The 17869-nt window shown below is 34.0% G+C and overlaps 1 protein-coding gene across 1 annotated transcript; it reads right to left on the bottom strand.

Moving 5' to 3' along the window:
• Positions 1-724: 724 nt before the first annotated feature.
• On the bottom strand, positions 725-17053 carry LOC145334806 (uncharacterized). Its single transcript, XM_080180412.1, has 20 exons — positions 16942-17053; positions 16455-16489; positions 15037-15099; positions 14209-14291; positions 12867-12951; positions 12772-12805; positions 12298-12355; positions 10906-10985; positions 9422-9466; positions 8362-8417; positions 7736-7801; positions 7306-7368; positions 6167-6245; positions 5404-5474; positions 4630-4691; positions 4176-4269; positions 3433-3463; positions 2288-2339; positions 1754-1784; positions 725-819 (listed from the first exon to the last, which is right to left on the bottom strand). The coding sequence occupies exons 1-20, from the start codon at positions 17005-17007 to the stop codon at positions 792-794; spliced, it is 1182 nt and encodes a 393-aa protein (XP_080036538.1). The 5' UTR covers positions 17008-17053; the 3' UTR covers positions 725-791.
• Positions 17054-17869: the final 816 nt, after the last annotated feature.

Raw genomic sequence — 17869 nt, 5'->3', positions numbered from 1 at the left:
TCTATGTGTACAGAATGATCTTGCTAACAGATGAGCCCATATTGTTCTCCTTTACAATGTAGCTTCTAATAGGTCCTAGGAAGGTTTAACATTATTTTTGAGGAGGGTACCACCACCCCCCAAGGAGTTATCACCCGTCTCAAAATTTTACTTTTGCTTGTTCTTTTTAAAACAAAAATAGGGAAGGGGCGTTCGACTTAGGGGGGGGGGGGGGAAGACTTCAACTTCTCGACTCCACTTCAAGCCAGAAGTCTAAAACTTACTGGATCAAAAATGACTTAATTTAGTACTTAATTAATACGACGTTAAAATTGCCTTTCCTAATAAAGAAAGGTTGCGTGACTTTTGAATAATGTTTCACTTTGAATGGCTCCAACAAATTTTAAGTTTATCCGACATGTAAAAATGTAATACCAAATCTTATTCGAAACTGACTTTGTCCGTCTGTCCCTACAACTTTTAAAGATATAGAAATTTTCAAGCTAGACCACTGATTGTATTTGTCAATGTTCCAATCATTATAGATAAAATGCAATAAGCTTTACGTTGTTTTTTCCTTAGTTTCCTTGATAAAATATTGAAAATATCTTATTAAATAAAATATTATATAGTTTTATGATTCCCTCTGATACCCCAACATCCTCTTCAGCCCCTTAAGGCTAAGGTAGCATCCAGTGCATTGGTTTGTAATAAAAAACAAACAGACATATAATACAAAAAAAAATTCTTTATTAACAAACAAAAAATATGTTTTTAATTTTAAAATTATTAATGTTTATTACATTTAGTTTTTATTCTAAAAATTCTTCAACTGTAGCCCTAAATCAAAAGTGAAGCTTTTAAATGATTTACTAGCAGCTACGCCCCTAGAGGCATCAAGGAACACTTGAGGGCAAGGAAAGGTGGTTCAGTCGACCCTCTTCTTTTTTTTATTTTTAAAAAGAAAAGGATTAAACAATTCAAAGGGGTTTCTTTTTCAGGGGCGATTAAGTAGTAGTGAAAACCCGTCCCTGGATATATATAAGTCTTCACTTTAAAGGAGAACAATTTTGGTCCAGTGCAGCGGTTAGCAAGATTTTTAGCTTAAGACAGACATTGCGTTAATTTTATTTAAAAATAGTGCATCTGAAATGGCTTAACTCTGTTGCAAGAATGTTTGTATGTGACTCAGTTAATAAGTTAGTTAATGTTTAGTACAATGCCTGTTTTCTTCCGCGGAATTTTTAAAAGCGAAGCTTTTCCATAATTAGGGTTGGTCCGTCCGTCCGTCCGTAACGGATAGCTTTTTTCGTTAATTTAGGCATGTTAGAATTGTCCTATCGATTTCAAACTTTGCATGGTGATTTCTTTAGTAGTTAGGTACGATTTAGATTTTAAACATGTCGATTTTTTTACTTTTTTAACAACAAATTTTCATGTGATCTAATTATATGATTGATCTGATTTTTGGTATATTAATTCATGGGACAACAAAGTATAGTGTTATAAGCGAAGCAACTCTATAATCAAGTCCTAAAAATGTAAGTTTGTCCATAAACAATATCCTGTATCCAGCAGTTTTTTACAATTTTAGTACGACTCTAATACATTTATATTCTGATTATTCAGTTCTGACACTATACAAATGTTAATGTCCGTTTGTCCTACCGTTTCAGTGTTTCGCTTTTATGGATGTTGTCATCCTTGATTCTTTTAGACAGACGTACAGACAATAGCTTGTATTGAGTAGCTGCGCTGATACAAATTAACATACCCAACTGCTCTCTGTTGGTCATCAGTCATGCCTATACAAAAAAAAAAACAATGTCCAATAAAATCGCGTAACCGGCTTTTAGGGAATATTTCCATTGATTAGGTAAGGTTTTAGGCTATGGGGAAGAGGGAGCGACACGGTCCTATTAGAATACAAGATACACAAACTCTTTGAGCAAAGCACATATGTAGACGCTAAGGTCGCAGTCACTAGTTACAATGACAACAAGAACGAATAAAACCATAAATGCAAAGTATGCAAAAAAAAAATTACGGCAACCAGAGGCTGCTATTCAGCCAATTAATTCCATATAAAATTGCCGAAAATTAAATATTATGTTGGAGTAAAATTCGTTTTTGTGTAACTGAAAAGGAAAGTGGGTAAGAAGGGGAGAAAAAAGGAAGGGGGGTTAAGGGGATATTTTCACTTAGAATTGTTTGTGAAAATCACATTCCCTTTTCCCTAACAGCAACAAAAAAGATTTTAATATAAAATAAAAAAAAGAAATAATAAGAAAAAAATAAAATGTGTTACCAGTAAGATTTGGGTTGAGATACACTCCAGTCATGTCAGTTCTAAACACTCCCTAAACAAACAAAGTTGTCAACATCCTTAACCCTTAACTGGGGGGGGGGGGGGGGCGGAGGGGTGCTCTTTTTTTCTATTTAATTTTCTGTGTGCGGGCTATAACTAAGTCTCTTTTTGAATATGAGTATGAATGACCTCTAGCTTTGATATGAGATGAGATAATAGGGTGAGATTAAGAAGTCATGGGGATGTACATCAATTTATCGGTCATTGACTTATTTCTTTAGATCCCTGGGGTAACTAGACACTCTTTAGGAGACTCTTCCACTAACTTGTATTCATTACAACAACGATTACAACATCCATAAGTAACGAAGAACAAAAAAATGGAAGGACAAACCATAGACGTCCAAGGGGGGGGGGGTAAAGTGGGGATTACCCCCCTAAACAATTTTGGGGGGGTTAATACCCCCCCCCCCAAAAAAAAAATATCTAAAAAAAAAAATTTCTGCGCGCTTCGCTCGCATTTTTAATACTAAATATTTAATTAAATTTAAATTACCCTCCCCAAAAAAATTTTTCCAAGGGGGTAAATTTTTTTTTGGGGGGGGGGGGAAACAAAATTTCCCCATGCCAACAGATTTCAGGGGGGGTAATTACTCCTCCCAAGCAAATTTTAACCCCGGAGTAAAAATTTTTGAGGGGTAAAACAAATTTGCCGCACCATTTTACCCCCGCCCCCCCCCCCCCCAAAAAAAAACCGAATTACCTCCCCCTTAAAAAATTTTTACCCCCCCCCCCAAAAAAAAAAGCTTGGACGTCCCTGGGACAAACAGACAAAACGAGTTATAGAGAAGGTGTTAAATAAATAAATGTGCAATAATTCTTAGAAATCACGAAACTTTTCCAAAATATTGATAAAAATATTTTCAACATATTTTATGCATGACGGACAGACTGACGGACAAAGTAAATTATAAAAGTGATGGTCATTGATACAGGGAATCTTCACCAAAAATGTCAGCCGTCTATCATCAATAGCAGCCGAGAAAAATGTATATCCTCCATAGCGTTACAGATGGACTGACGGACGGACAGACAAAGAAAATTATAGAGTAGATTTGCTAAAGAAAGTAAAAATAAAATCTAACCTCGGCATCAGGCAAATGGTCCTTTCCATCCCTTAAAATGCAATTGATTATTTGTCACTGCATTTTTATGAGTGTGTAAATACATTTTTTTAAAACTAGCGACTACGCCCCTAGCATCCCAAGGTTTAAATGTAAAAATAATGTAGCCTTAAGCCATCCTGAGACCTATGTGAAGCTTTCTTGAAATAGAGAACCCGATCGGTTGAGTAGTAATTGAGATCTTAAGCTGCAGACAAAAACCCTTACCACTTTATATGACAGAATAATTCAGCAAATCTAAAAGTAATTTATTAAACAAGGATGACAACATCAATCATTAGCGAAGCACTAAAGCTATGTATATAAAAACTGAATTATCCTACGCTCAATTTTCTTTTTAAAAAGGGAAAAGAGTTTGTACCGCTGACTAACTAACTGACGGACAGACGGAGAGACAAAGTGAGTTATAGTTTAATTATAAAAAGCAACTTTAGGAAAATTTGATCATGTGTTGAAAATCAATAAGAAAAGGGACAATGGGCTGATTATTACACTAGTCCCTAAAGTTTTTAATAACGTTTTCTTGTTCGCTGGCTTAACAACATTTGATTGGTTGATTTCTTAAGTTAATGTGTGTCCAAACGGTCCAACCAAAAAATGAATTTAGAGGAGAGGGAATTTTGAGTATCAACATCGGGAATGTACATCAATTTTTCGGCCATTGTCTTATCCCTTTAGATCCCTGGTTGAAAATGAACATATACCTTGTAGCAGCCACAATACCAGTGACAGCTGCAGCCGCTCCTACGAGAGCAGCTGCTTTCCCCAGCCGTTGAGCTGTTCCGCTATCTCCACCGTCTAAACAAGGATAACATTGTGAAGATGTTTATAGTGCCTATATAAAATAGTGTTATACTGGCCTAACATTGGTCAATTAAAATATATTCTGGCCTTCCATTGGTAATTTAGTCTCTGTATTGGACTATCATAGGTATCGTATGACGTCATTTTTTACAGGTTCTATAGACAGGTTCTAAAAGCTTTTAACATCAAAACTATTGTGGATATTGTAATACCATTGAGAAAAAGTGTGCATATTCAACTACTCTTTGTGGATACTCAACTACTATTAGGGAAAAGTGGGTATTCCAGTACCATTGAGCAACAGACAGACACAGAGATATCCTGTTGATTTTATGTAGGAATACTATTATGAACCTGAGCAAACTGAGAGCATTGCACGGAAGGATTTACCCCTTTCTCTGGTTAACAAAGGTGTCCTAAATATTTATTTCGATAGATGAATAAAATCGAATCGATTTATTATTACTTGGATGCTGTACCAGATTTTTATAAAGTCTGACAGAGTGATGCTTGTAGCTGGCTAAATCAACGACAAATTTTTCTCCTGCCAATAGATATATCCACTTATATTCTTACAAACAGACAGACAAACAGACAAACAGGCAGACACACAGACAGACAAAACAGTCAGACAAACAGACAGACAGACAAACAGACAGACAGACAGACAGACAAACAGACAGACAGACAAACAGACAGACAGACAAACTGACAGACAGACAGACAGACAAACAGACAGACAAACAGACAGACAAACAGACAAACAGACAGACAAACAGACAGACAAACAGACAGACAAACAGACAGACAAACAGACAGACAAACAGACAGACAAACAGACAGACAAACAGACAGACAAACAGACAGACAAACAGACAGACAAACAGACAGACAAACAGACAGACAAACAGACAGACAAACAGACAGACAAACAGACAGACAAACAGACAGACAAACAGACAGACAGACAAACAAACAGACAGATAAACAGACAGACAAAAAGACAAGATTTCTAAACAGGGATAGACAAAGAGTCTAAGGGAAGGGGGAATAAACCATGAAAATCGTCACTTTACCCCCTTCAAAAAAAAGCTTGGACGCCCTTGGGTATAGATATAAAAGCCATACTTTACAGTTTCATTGTTGAGTTTCGAAGCATCCTGATCATCAATAGCGCGTAGCAGTTGGGCTCTAAGTTCCTATAACAAAAGTTAATTTGGTGCTTTACCTAATAGTGCCTAGTAAACATAACTCAACTCCCCCCCCCCCCCACACACACACCTTACCAAATGTTACCAAACATAAAGTAAAACACAAACACACAACCCTCCCCCCTTAGTTTTATTTTTTCTTAAAAATGGGGCTATTTTAAGGGAAACTGCCTGGAAACTATATCACAGTCACGGAAAGATACTTTAAGGAAATATTCTTGTATTTTTAAATTGCATAAGTTGATATTTATACTTGACAGACCTTGGATAGGTAAGATTTACGCCTGTAAAAATTAAATCTCGCAACCTTCCGTATGGAAAAATTACATCAGATAAATTTTCTTTAAAAATAAGGTTGGCAACATACATAAGTAGCAAAGCACAAAAAAGATTATGGACAAACAAACAAAGAAACTTAAAAAGCACATACTTAGTCCTAAAAAGAGATACAAGGAAGAGCCCTTTTAACAAAAATATATATGTCATTTGTAGCATGACCGACGGACCAATTAGATTGTATTCTGGATGCTCTTTGAAAAGATGTATCCTCTAACAAAAACATCTATGATAAATAGCAGCCGAAAAAATTACATTTCCCATATAACGGATGGGCTGACTGACGAGCTTTCAGACGGACAAAGTAATTATAGCGTCGCTTTGCTACTAAAAGGAGGTATCACCTTTTCAATAAGTAATAAGTAGGGATTCTCTAAATCTTTTTCTCCTTCTTTATTGGGCTCATCTGAGACAGATTGGGATCTGAAATAAAATAAAATACAACCTTTTTTTTTCGAAATGAAAGGCATAAAATCAAGATTCAGTTTTGCCTAAATGAATGTAGAATATACGTGGATAATATGACAGGGGAAATATTGTCCTCAATTTAGGATTCTTTTTTCCCTCTCATTTATTGGTCAGTTCGTTCATCCTGTAAGAAAGAAGGGGTTGGGATAAAGGGCATTGTGGGAGGGGATCATCATTTTAGCCCGTTGCGTGTTTCACTTTATTAGAGAACTTGAAAATCTTGTATCAAATACAATCAATCCATTTTTCCCTATCAAATTTTGTCAACTTATGGTATTTTATAAAAGAAGTCATTGTTTACATATCCTTATCTATAATACAAAGTAGAATGATGTCTGTCCGTCCGTCTGTCTGTCCGTCCCTTAAGATCTCGGTAACCACTGAACCGATTGGATTCTACTATTCAGGGAATATACCTAATGGTCCTGTGGTGGTTTTAGGCTATTTTCTTGGAGGGGGTGGGACACCCCCAACCCCCCAAAAAAACAAAAAATCCCCCCCCATTTTTTTTGCTGAAGATTTCCTTGGTCCTTTTACGAATTTCGCCAAAAAAATTTTTATCACCTTTTGGGTCAAAGCCCCTAGAGGCTAGGGGCGAAGCCGCTAGTATTTATAAAAGTAGTAGTATGTTTGACTTTATGTCAATCTGTACCAAAGAATCTCGCTGAACTGATTTGTTTCTACTTAGGAATGAAGCTTCTCATAGGTCCTAAGACGGTACACAACACTCTCTAAGCGTTAGTTATGAATAAAAAAATTATGGCAATTTTATTAAGAGGGGTACCTTGAAGGGAGGGGGAGGTTGATTTTGACAACCTAATTTTTTGTATTTTAGATTTTTTAAAGTTAAAAAAATTAGGGGTTGGGGGTGTCCTACCCCACATCCTAACCATTACAGGACCAGGGGGTATATTCCCTGAAGAGTAAAGCCCAATCGGTTCAGTGGTTACTGAGATCTTAACAGACAGACAGAGAGACATTGTTCTTCTTTGTATTATAGATATTGTTCTTTTACCTAAGTAAGTCAATTATTTGAGAAGATTCTTCATTTAAACAATCAGGAATCAGCTTCTCAAATCTAAGAATTAAAAGATCAAAAAGTTAAAATGTAAAAGATGCCGATTTTGAATTCTTAACCTTGTATAAAAGCTACAGGATGTCTATCTGTCAGTCTGTAACTCAGTTACATTATCCACTAGAACAATATGGTTCTCTTTTACAGTGAATCTTCTGATATATCTAGGGAAGATTTATAACAATTTCTGGGGAGGGTATCTTTACCCTCCCAAGAGAAATCCCTCTCCATTACCCATAACCGCTGTAAGAAGTTTAAACTTGAACCCAAAGCCTATAGAAAAGTATCATTGAATATGTCCTAATTATAAAGATATTACAAAGCCAAAGCCACATAAAAAACCATAATAGGTTAAAATTTAAATACCTACCCAAATATATTTGCTGTAACCAAAAAAGCTGTTTGTAGATGAACACTTTTTGTTTGAAAACTGGACCTTAAAACATTAACAGTATAAAAATATTTTTGCAATTTGGTTCTTCCCCCACACATAGTGGTTTTTTAGTATCATAGTTCCGACGAAGCTTATAGTGCCTGTAAAAAAAGACGTCATACAATGTAATGACCAATTATTATAATTTGTAATTGAACAATCGTAAAATGTATGATTGCCTATCATAAGACGTCATGTTTTATAGACTCTATGAACTGCTTCTATAATTCTCCCCAACGACGCTTAATTTTGAAATGCCTAACTCCAGTAGTGGTCCTAACCCTGCAGTTGGTATACTAGCTTACTGCAAGTAGTTTACGAACCTCCCCCCCCCCCCATTTTCAAATTATTTTAAAAATAAAAAGTTTGGGGGTATCGGTATTCAACAAGACACTTGATGTAAATCAAAACTGAATTTATTGGAAAAAATATCACGAATCCTTTATAGACCTATAAAACATAAACTGGATGCTAAAACTTATTGGAATTAATTCTAAAGTAATAATTTTTTATTTTAATATCCACGAAAAGCTGCCTATTAGACAAAAAATAATTAATATCACCTTATTCCCTGTTCAAGAAACTTTTCCAAACTGCTGTGATAGGCCACCACTTCTTTCTAGATAGTTTACATTTTAGTGGTGGAAAAGTTCCTACATTGAGAGTTTTTTGCCAAGTTACAATGATTTAAAGAAAGTAACAGGATCTCTGTGTGTCCGTCTGTAACTTCCAAATTGCTGAAAGGTTTCTCCCTTACAATAACTATTATGTAGGAGGGTACTAACACCCTCCCAAGAAAAATCTTCCCTATAAAGAAATGCTAAAACATATTTTAGAGACCTTTTTTTGCAAAGAAAATATTTTAAAGTGCTGCTATTGGCCTCTAGGGGAATAGTTAGTTTATGATAAAGCCAAAAATTTCCAGTTTTGACGTTTCATTAGAATTCGATAAAGAAATAGCTAAAGTTAGGTTAAGATGTTGACGGATGTGATATCTTTACACAACGTTTGGAATTCAAAGAAACTTGCTCTGAAAACAAAAATCAGACTTTACAACAGTAATTTGTGAAATCAGTTCTTCTCTATAGAGCGGAATGCTGGAGAACTGTGAAAACTGAAACAAATCAACTTAATGCATTTCACAATAGCTGTCTAAGAAGAATTTGCAAAATATTCTGGCCAAACAAAATATCAAACCTTGAGCTGTATGCTAAGACCAAGTGCAATAGTATTGAAGCAGAAGTGAAATATAAAAGACTAAGGTGGCTAGGACATGTGCTTAGAATGGAACAAAATAGGTTTCCAAAAAAGTGCTTAAAATGGAACCCCACCACTGGTAAACGTAATCGGGGACAATCAAAAATGACCTGGAGGCGGAGCACTGAAAATTACCTCTTTAATTTGGAATTAACATGGGGAGAAGCTGAGAAACTTGCCAAAGACAGCAGGAATTCATGGAGGAACAAGGTGTCCGTATTCTCTGGCCTTCACAGTCAAAAAGAGAGATGCGTCTGATGATGACAGACGCTTCTGAAAAGTCGCTGGTCCATCTATCATTCTTTATCTTCGCTGTATATTAATGTTGTCATCCTTGTTTAAATACTTATATTATGTTTAACTTACTCTTGTAATAATTTCTTTCGTGCCCTCGAAAGCAATCAAACTTGCCTGCAAATTAGATAATACATTTTTTTCCAGTATGGCCTTTAAACCGATTAATATCCACTGGTTTAGAACCGGTTCTTAGCTATACTGAAAAATCACACAAAGTGTTGTATTCCAGACAATTTTCTATGAATAACATAAGGAAAAAGGATAAGAGGATGAATACTCACCCCCTTTTCATGGTAAAATACTACTTCCCCATCCCTAAATTTAGAAGTAGACGAAAATCAAAAGCCGCCCAGGGCTTTTTGTAAGTCAATCATAAATAGTAATGTGAATAAAAAGAAAAGCAATATTTAGCAAACAGCCGTGGGCGGTCAGAATCAGCTGAATGTTCATTATGAAAAAAATTTCCCCCTTTTTAGAAATAGAAGGATTCATCTTTCATGAACAATTTTTTTTTTTAAATAAAATTCTATGTAATTTTTAATTAAAACATTAAAACGAAAATATCTAATTTAATATTCTTGCCCTAAATATGGAAATAGTAAAAAGTAAAAAAATATTTTTAAAAGGTAGTGGAATAGTAATAAATTTTAGCGCGGCAACAGCGCTGAGTAGGCCTCTAGGCCCACTGCCTATTTTCGTCTTCTAATTGCTTCGATTCCTCTCTTTTATTTTTTTCTCTATGATGAATAATAAATTCGAATTATAAGATTAAGTTTTTTTAACACGGGACTTCGGACCCTCAGGGCTAACAAAACTGGATTTAATCTTTTTTTTTATTTCGATATCCGTGGAAAACTGTCTACGATGTGATAAATAACTATTACAGATATTTTTAGTGGTGAAGTTTCTCTATAATTCACTTTAAACACCATGGGAAAGTGTAATTTAAAGACAGCTGCATTTTTAGTGAAGATTCCCTGTTCCAATGAGCATCCAGCCTAAAATCAGTTTTTTTTCCTTTTTCCTACAACTAAACATCCGATCTATAACTCACTTTGTCTGTTTGTCTATGAATGATTTTTTGTGCTGCTGACTACACCTTTTGCATTTGATGATCTTTAATTGACGTTACTACCACGAGCAACTCACTCTCTCTATATAAATTAACTAGCGGCTTTGCCCCAAGAGGTGATAAAAAAAAATCTTTGGCGAAATAAACCACCACAGGACCAGTAGGTTTCTTCCCTGAAGAGTAGAATCCGATCGGTTCAGTGGTTACCGAGATCTTAAGGGACGGACATATAGACAGACGGACAGACAGACAGACAGACGGACGGACAGACAGACAGACAGACATCGTTCTACTTTGTATTATAGATTGTTCAAGAAATATATAAAACCATTACAGGAAAGGACGGTTTCCTCCATTCAAACTTTGAAACCCCTAATTTTACACCCCTCAAAATTTCATCAAATACATTAGATTGCCCCCCTTAAAACACCTTTGAAACCCCCATTTTACCCCCTACAAAATTAAGCTTACACGTCCTTACCTGAAACTGACGTTTTTCTACAATCAATAGCTCGACACTTTGTATCAAGAGATGAAATCCCTTTTCTCTTTCTTTACCATCTAAACAAGTATGACGACATTAATAAAAGCAAAGCTCTAAAATCAGATGGAAGGACAAACGAAAAATAATAACTCTTATAGAGTGTAAGAACTTAATTATTATCCAGTATTTAATGAAAAAAATACTGATCAATGCTATATGTTTGTACACACTATAGCCCATTGTGAGTAGCCCCCTCACCCTACCCGAAGCCTAGCGGGTCCAATGTCATATATTTTGACAATTTACTGATGCTGTGAGTATTGGTGCAAAAAATATGACGTAACAAAAAAAAATAGCCAATGAGAGGCCGTTATTGACCAATGGTAAAATCTATAGTTGCCTCTCATTGGCTAATTTTTTTGTTACGATATATTTTTTGCACCAATACTCACAGCATCCAATTTACTAATTACAATTTTTTAACTCTATTATTACTGTGTAGTTAGCTTAATGTTTTTATTATTCTTTAATTTAAATGTATGATAGTTCCTTTAAATTAATATGTGATTTAATTATGTATAGTTTGTTCTTAAAAGAATAAATTATTGAATAAGAAGAAAGTAGAACATTAATTTGTAAGTCTAAACAAATGTATACTTAATTTTGTTATAAAATAGCTTCATTATGGACATAATATAACATACAATAAATTATTAATATATACTCATAAAATTTATTGTCTAATTGTCCTAGGAATCCATTTCTACAAATCTTGTCAAGAGGATTAATACACACTGAAATGTAATAAACAACGGATCTACTGCAGTTCACGGTAAAATATTGCTGGTAACGAATATTGCTGAAAATTTATTAATTTTAAAGGCTGCTAGCTGCCAAACGGCTGAACGTACCGATCATACCCGCACACCATTTTAAGCGGTATAAGAAGGCCTACAAATAATCTGGAATAGCCAAGATCCAATGATGCACAGGGAAAGCTTCACTAAAGAAAAAGAGCGTAAAATAGGCCTTTTTCGCGCATTTCTCTGCACTGCGAGATAATTATGCATTATTGATCTATGGCTATTCCAGATTATTTGTAGGCCTTCTTATGCCGCTTAAAACAGTGTTCTGGCATGATGTAAACGTTCAGCCGTTTGGCAGCTAGCAGCCTTTTAAATTCATAGATTTTTTGCAACATTCGTTACCAGCAGTATTTTACCGTGAACTGCAGTAGATCCTAAACAACTATAGACATCGTTATATTTAAAATTTATTTCTGGTAATAATTACAGAATTGCTACACTTAATAAATTGTACCTAACTGATACAGGAATCACCATGCCAAGCATTAAATTTATAGAACAATTGTTAAAAATATAATTTTACCAGTGTTCCTAATAATATAGAGTCCAGATTTTCTTAGTACATTGGCTGCATCATCCACCTACAGTGACAAAATTTACTCAATATTTACACAAAAAAATTAATATTTAGGTTAGTGAATATTGCTTATTTTTTTTTACTTAACCCCTCCCCCCCACTATTTTTTATATAGAAAAAGCTAGTAATAGAGGATTTTTTTCTCAATCCGGTGGCCCCTTAGGTCTAAAAAACTGATCTAAATCTTATATTTTTCATTTTAATATCCGTAGAAAGCTGTCTGTAGTACGATGCGATAAATAACTATTATGGAGGGGAATTTTGGATACCCCCCTTCCCCAGTCCTCATTTTTCATCTTAGGAGCAAAAAGTTACCTTCCTTCAAATATAAACAAGATGTAAACAACTCTTCTAAAAAATAGAGCTAGACTGATAGACAGACACACACCCTGTTAGTTTAGAAATAAATATTTTAGATACCTGTCTATACTTCAGATAACAGCTTTTAATGTCCCTAAAATAATGAAAATAAAATAAACATTTTATGAATGTAAATCTGCAGGTAGGGAATGTACCTTGAAATTTTGTTGACATCCATATTACATAGGCCAGTTATACCATGTTCCATACCAATATTCAGTGCGGTTTCAATACATTTTCCTGACATAAAAGAAATGAGCCACGCCTCTAGAGACATCTAGAAGGAAGGGTTGAGGGGAGGAGGTTGTAAACAACTTTAACCCTTAACGGTCGGGGGGGGGGGGGGCGTTGAACGCCCCCCCATCCGGTTTTTTCTATCTCATTTTCTGTGTGTGAAAGATAAAGAGCCCAAACTGCTTGACTTTTTAAGTATGGGTATGACACATAACTGAGAGTTGGAATTTTTTGAAAATGTCCATCCTGGCGGGCACAGGATGCCAGCAAACCTGGCAGGGTCATCCAGGTAAAGAGCAAAAATATTTTTTTGACTTAAACAAAGCATTGTATCTTACCAAATTACTAAAATATCCTTTAGTAGTACATCCTCATCTTAAATACAGGTGTTCAAGTCAATTTCAGGTTCCAGGTATGATCCTGCAGGTCCTGATCCTCCAGGTCTCCAGAAATCTTTAAAAGACTCCTGTGGCCGCAATTTTTGACTTAGAGACTTCAAATTTTAAACTTAAGCTTTTCTTACATGTCTAGATAATGTATTACAATTTCATAAAGATCCGCCGCCGTTTTCCCGCCGACCGCCGACTGCGGCGGCTGGCAGCTGCCAAGTACAGCTGCGGCCGCTGAAATTTATGTTTGATATTTCAAATGTAAAATTTACATGAAAATAAACATTTTCGGCAAAAAATTGTTCTTCTAGCTTCAAAAATAAAAAAATTACAGCCGTTTGAAATTTTTAAGTAAAAAAGGACCTAAAAACAAAGGTTGTTAAATAAAAGGGTGAAGGAAGCGAAAATTGACTTAGACTTATAAAAGGTCGGAAATTCATCATAACACAGGGGACATGCACAAAAATTTTTAGCCCTCTAGCTCTAATAAAAACTGAGATAATAAGGGGGGGGCGTTGAACGCCCCCCCCCCCCCCCCCCCGACTGATTAAGGTGCGGCAAGGGGCCCGACTGTTAAGAGTTAAGGTTTAAGATTTTATTTTTTTTTTTGGGGGGGGGGGTTGTGTTTTCACTGGGTTGGTTTCTCTTGTACCCTCGCCCAAGATAGTTATAAACCATATTTCATTATTAATTTTTATGGCTTTGTCGATCTTATCTTACATTTAAAATTATTTTCCAGTATGGCTTTAAAACCGATTATTATCCGGTGAATTAGAACAGGTTCTCAGCCATACTGAAAAATCATATAAAGCATAGAATTACAAATTTAATCTTATAATTTTTCATGTTGATATAAACAGAAAACTCTCTGTACCTGCTCTGAGAAAGTCTTGGCCAAATTTAAAGCAAGTAGAAGCTTTTATGTAAGTCTTCACCGCTCCTTCAAATTCACCGTTCCTTGTTTGATAAAAAAAGCAATTATTGTAAAACAACTAAAAGTTATTGTCAACAGAGAGAGAGGGGACAATAGGCTCTTTATTACACTAGTCCCCAAAATTTTATAATAACGTTTTCTTATTTGTTGGCATAACAACTTTGGGGGTTTTCAATGAATTTTGATTAGTTGGTTTACTAGTTAAGTGTTCAAACGTCCAAACGTTTCAACATTTTAAGCTATTGTCTTATCCCGTTAGTGTAAACTATTTACAAAGAAGAAAGATAAACCTGTTGAGTTAAATCCATGGACAGGCGCTAAAATTGATTTACGACCCTTTTTACTTTTCAATAATTTTGGCAGAATAATTTCATTGGCGTTGGTATCTTTTTTGTTTGTACAAAACTATTAGTGACCAAACTTTTCAACCATTCATTTTAATCAATAAAAGAATGTATTTAAATTTATCGTCCATTTTATTATCCCTTTAGATCCCTGAGTAAAGCAAACAAAAACCAATGTGATCCATTATATGCAGCTCTTGTGGATATGAAAATCAAATAGTATAAGATTAAAACTATTTTTGTTAGCCCTGAGTGGCTTAAGGTCTGGGATATCAAAACTGGTTTAATTTAATGATTTTTATTTTAATACTCGTGAAAATTGTCTGTAATATAATGCTATACATGATTCTTTAGTATGGTTGAGAACCGATTCTAATCAAGCGAATATTAGTCGGTTTCGAAGCCATACTTGAAATAAATTTACCTTTGTTGTATAATAGCAGCATTCCAATATTTCTCTCCACCTCGTTTATAATTTGGTTTCAACCTATAGGTACATCAATTATTATATTCAGGGCTTAGCAGCCTTGCGCCAGCCGCTGTAGGCATAAAAAAATCAACAACGCTAAATCGCGGCTGCTATGCCTTGTTTGAATTATATCATTGTTTACAAAATATGTTAAAATTTCTTGCTTTATTGAAAACTGTTCATGCACAATCAAATTAAAGTTTATTAAAAATCCAAATGAAAAAAAACATGCTTTCCATAGAATTTCTGCCTGTCTAGATGAAGATATCTCGCTAACTGCTAGACAAATTGAGATTAATGAAGTAATAGGATGTTTATCTAATTTTTTAAAAAAGGTGTATTAACTTTTTTACTTTTTATTTAAGATAGCTAGCCGGTTCTTTTAGTAAGTAGTAGATGTAAAATTTTTCATAGAATTCAGATATGCAATCGTTTTTTTTGTAGACCTCTTATCTTTTAAGTAATTTAAGTTTTTTTTAAATTAAGTCGATTTTAAGGTACTAAAATGCAACAAAAAAAAAGAAAATGGCCATTATGAATAAAAATAATAAGATCTTTAATTTGACACCTTACTTTTTCAATTCTGTCAAGTAATTATTGAAAAAAACGATTTTTTTAAACCCACAAGAATAAAAACTTTGAACTAAATTTTATCATTACCAAGGCATAAGAAATAGGCGTCATATATACTGTTAAAATGAGAAAATATTACAAATCCATTCTAAGCAAAATTGAAATAAAAAGTTTACAATATAGTTTATAAACTACAATAAAAGGAATTATATGAAAATATTATATTCTATTATACAGGCAACCACCTTATTTTTTGAATTGAGAATAAAAATAGGAAGGGGGTAAAGAGGGGGTAACTAGGGGATGACGAAAGTGTTGCCTGTACAACAAAATACAATAGGCCATTTTTTCATTTTGTTTTTTTTACTTTTTTTCAATTTTGCTTACAATGGATTCGTAATATTTTTCTGATTCTAAAAGTATATATGAACCTATATTTTTTTTACCTGTGAAATGATAAAATTAAGTTCAAAGTTTTTATTCTCGTGGGTTTTTAAAAATCTATTTTTTCAATAATTACCTGACAAAATTCAAAAAGTAAGGTGTCAAATTAAAGATCTTACTATTTTTGTTCATAATGGCCATTTTTTCCCTTTTTTTTGTTGCATTTTAGTACCTTAAAATCGACTTAATTTAAAAAAAAAAACTTAAATTACTTAAAAAATAAGAGGTCTACAAAAAAACCGATTGCATATCTGAATTCTATGAAAAAATTTACATCTACTTCTTACTAAAAAAACCGGCTAGCTATCTTAAATAAAAAGTAAAAAAGTTAATACACCTTCTTTTCATTATTTTACCTTCTTTTAATGGAACCTATACTGAAACCAAACGTCTAAGAATGAAGAAAATTAAAAATGTTTTTTTTTTTTTTAATTTTTAACTAATTTTTTGTATTGAGTGTTTGCACCCTCCCCCCCCCCCCCCCTCCCCTATTCTTTATTAATCCTCCGTTTTTTCTATCTCATTTTCTGTGTGTGAAGATAGAGGATCATAACTCAGTGACTTTTTAAGTATGGGTATGACACATAACTAAGAGTTGTAATTTTTTTTAATATCTCCATTCTAGCGGCCACAGGATTCCAGCAAACCTGGCAGGGTCATCCAAGTAAAGAGCAAATATATTTTTTTGACTTGAACAAATCATTTTAATTTAACAAAATACTAAAATATTCCTCCTGGTCTCTTGAAATCTTTAAAAGCCTCCTGTGGCCGCAATTTTTGGTAAAAAATACAAAAATTGAAACAAATACTTCTAAAAGGATAATACCAAATATTTATATATACCTTTTTATCTGCCAAAAGTAACAAATTAGTTTTATCAATGCCATCTTTTTCCCCTTTCTTTGTCATTTTTAGTTCAATATCTGAAAAAAAGCAAACTCTATGCACAAGCGTATTTGAAGATTCCTGTTACAAAGAAATCCTTAGGCACACGCAGAAAAAAAACGCTAAATATATATCAAAGAAGAGAAATTAGATATTTGTCTTTGATTTATGTTTCACTGAGCAATTTATTAAACCAATATAGATCTAATTCACGATATAAGACTGGTTTATATCCTGCATGTGGAAATAGTATTATCTCATCATATTATACACAGGTTTCCGAGGATATTAATATAAAAAACCAGTTTTGTCAGCCCCCAGGGACCAAAGGCCCAGGTTAACAAAACTGGTATTATTTTTATGATTGATATGTTAATATTCGGGTAATACAATGCAATACGTGATTTTTCAGCCTGGCTGAGAACCGGTTCTAATCGATTTCAAAGCCATACTGAATGGATTATGAAACACCAAGTAAAAAAATGTAAGATAAATGTATCCAAAATTTTCACTATGTTTAGAGAACTTAAGTTTGCAAAAGAAAAACAAATACTGATTCATTCTCTACTCACTCTTTACATCAGTTTTTGAATAAATTTTATCTTTTTTAGTTGCAAAACTCTTGATATTATTATTATTACACTAGTCTTCAAAGTCTTATAATATCGTTTTCTAATTTGCTGGCTCAACAACCTTGGGGACATTGATTGAATTTTGATTGGTTGCATCTTAGTTGAGTGTCCAAACGTTTCAGCCACAAATTGTAATCTATAGAAGGGGCAATTTTGTGAATCATCATTGGTGATGTACATCAATCAATCGGCCACTCTCTTAACCCTTTAGATCCCATTTAGTTACGTAGGTATGTCTTTCTTTCTCTATGAGC

Source organism: Acartia tonsa, chromosome 12 (assembly GCF_053477335.1).
Source record: "Acartia tonsa isolate MP-2025a chromosome 12, ASM5347733v1, whole genome shotgun sequence".
In the NCBI taxonomy this organism is placed as follows: domain Eukaryota; kingdom Metazoa; phylum Arthropoda; class Copepoda; order Calanoida; family Acartiidae; genus Acartia; species Acartia tonsa.
Note: the sequence above shows the minus strand (reverse complement) of the source record. Positions and strands in the feature narration are given on the sequence as shown.

Coding starts and splice junctions, on each gene's coding strand:
- LOC145334806 (XM_080180412.1), bottom strand. CDS start 17,007: ATGACAAAGAAAGGGGAAAAAGATGGCATTGATAAAACTAATTTGTTA. Junction 14,292..15,036: donor GCTGCTATTATACAACAAAG/GTAAATTTATTT, acceptor TTATCAAACAAG/GAACGGTGAATTTGAAGGAG. Junction 7,369..7,735: donor GTTACAGCAAATATATTTGG/GTAGGTATTTAA, acceptor TTTAATTCTTAG/ATTTGAGAAGCTGATTCCTG.